The following is a 2326-nucleotide window of genomic DNA, read 5'->3' as shown; positions in this document are numbered from 1 at the left end:
CTATGGTCGATTATACGGCCAAGTCTGACGTATACTGCCTAAGCGATGTGGTTTCAAGTTGTTTTTCTGTCGAAGTTCTTGATTAGCTAGTAAAGAGTTGATGTGAGGAATCTCGTGGAAGTACAGATGTCCGTGACCTTTAGCTCTCTTCACTGCGGCGATAGCTTCTGTACCTTCTATTAGATAAGGATCCAGGTCTAATTCTGAAAAAATAGTTTATAGTAGTAAGAATCGCAAAGAATATGAGCACTGAATATTTCGACGTTGGGGAATATAATGTATTGTTGGAAATACTAAAGTGATGTTTCGTTGACGTGATATAAAATCGTTAGCTGTTGTGATTGCGTTTAGTAATAAAATATCACAAGTTTTTGCTTAAGTTTATGTATAACAAGTACGGAAATCAATAACAAAAAATATTAACAAACTCTCTCAAGTGCAATTAAACCGTTAACTAACACAACAAGACGATACTTCCAATGAACTACGCCAGCTTAATTTTTGGATTTGTTCTGTTTTTATTTTGTTTTTTATTCCTTCATTTTTTTACACATAATTTGTCCTTTGTTTTTTTTTTCGAAATTTGTTATTTTTTTTACAAAATTCGAGGTGCATAATACATATTAGTAAATAAATATGGCTGTTTACAAAAATAACAGAAAATGATTAAAAAATAAAGTTAACGTAGTGTTCACTCAAGGTATCGAGGATCGTCTGCAAAGTTTAAAATAACTATAGTTGTAATGGAGCTGAGATCCTGAAATCAATATAAAGTAATGCTGTACAGACATTTAAAAAAATTAATAACGCACCAAAAAAAATACCACTAAACAAAAAGTCAATAAAGTAAAGATAAATTTTATTAGATACCTGACTTCCAGAAATAACTGATATATCTACGTACCTGCTTCATCATCAGAACGCTGTCCGTAGTTAGACCCGAAGTTTAATGGCTTAATCGGCGGAAGGAACAGACCTTCAGGCCACAACGATTCAGGGTCGGGAGAATCCACTTTGTACGGCGATGGTGGCAAAATCGGAATGTTGATTTCTGTTAAAAAACGTAACATTTGACTTTGAGTTTTGTAAAAAATAAACTTGTATTAAATGCATTTTTTTAACACTTAATTTGCGACCATTTAATAGAAACTATTTGAATATTAACTATTTGATCTCTTAATGTTATTGTGCCGGTATCAGACCTATATAGTAAACGCGTAATCTTCTGGGAAAACACCTAGCAATTGAAATAAATATATTAAACTAATATTGAACGGCGGACACAGGTCTTCAACGTACCTACCCTGAAAATCGTTAAGATGCCAAGTGGAGGTCTTGAAATTGTTAATGTAAGGCCTTTCTTCGTTGTTGAAAGGTACCGTTGGTCGCACTCGGGGGTACCCTCCCCCCTTATGGTTTTGTGACGTGAAACCTGTGAAAGAATAGATTAATTGAATGACTATCAAATCGATCGTCTCACATGTGTAGTTAGTTGACATTGTGTGGTTTGGTAATTCATAGAATCACAGTAAATTTATTTCTCCAAAAGTACCCGTAAGGAACAAACTAATTATTGATACCTAATTGCCAACTTTGGTCACTTTCTAATTTAATGATTCAGCCTCCATGTGTTTACAACAATTTACCAACTAAGGTACCCGCAGGGAATAAGGCCTGTCGGCTTATAAGGCCTAAGTAACATACATCGTATTTAACGTTGGCGCTCGCGCTCAAACGACACGCACACAACACATACACAGTCGAGTCGCTTTATGATTCCAAACGCGCGGTCCCCCGCTTCCCGTCGCCTGTGTTACTGTGTGTGCCAGATTTTGTGTGGAGAGGCTGCGTCACACGAATCAATCGTAAGTATTTTTAATAAATTTACAGTTGAATAAGTAAACTGTTGCTCTATTTGTTGATCAGTTCATGCTTTTTTTTATCTCTAAAAAGCTAAATTAAGTAATATAGGGCTAAATACTATATATTGAATGTTTTTACTTTCGTGTCTGGCTGATATTAAAACCTATCCAATTTGATCATAGCCCTTATTAGCCTCTTATTTTTTGTTTGTTTTATAATACCAAATTTTATTGGTTTTAGCGTATTATCTATGCAAATACTGAATAAATGTTTTATATTTGCAATTTATTTTCTTTTTTGTGCTTTGATTTTAGTGTCTACGACCATAATGCCACCCAAACGTGCATTATGGTCTGTGGAAAATTTGAAAAGTCATGTCCGCCATCTTCGATTTAGAAATAAGTGCTATATTCGTAATGAGCACCCCCAAATACCTCGAAACTGATACCCATATTACATTTGT

At 34.6% G+C, this 2326-nt stretch overlaps 1 protein-coding gene across 1 annotated transcript in view; it reads right to left on the bottom strand.

Moving 5' to 3' along the window:
- Positions 1-2326, bottom strand: part of LOC113235467 — a 37833-nt gene continuing 35507 nt past the window's right edge. The window contains exons 3-5 of the mRNA XM_026471163.1: positions 1304-1432; positions 905-1051; positions 1-203 (exon numbers count right to left, since the gene is read on the bottom strand). Coding sequence (XP_026326948.1) covers positions 1-203; positions 905-1051; positions 1304-1432 — 479 coding nt within the window. The remainder of the gene's footprint in view (positions 204-904; positions 1052-1303; positions 1433-2326) is intronic.

Source organism: Hyposmocoma kahamanoa, unplaced genomic scaffold, assembly GCF_003589595.1.
Source record: "Hyposmocoma kahamanoa isolate Upper Pololo Valley unplaced genomic scaffold, ASM358959v1 87, whole genome shotgun sequence".
NCBI classification, from domain to species: Eukaryota; Metazoa; Arthropoda; class Insecta; order Lepidoptera; family Cosmopterigidae; genus Hyposmocoma; species Hyposmocoma kahamanoa.
This window is presented reverse-complemented; position numbering and strand designations above follow the sequence as displayed.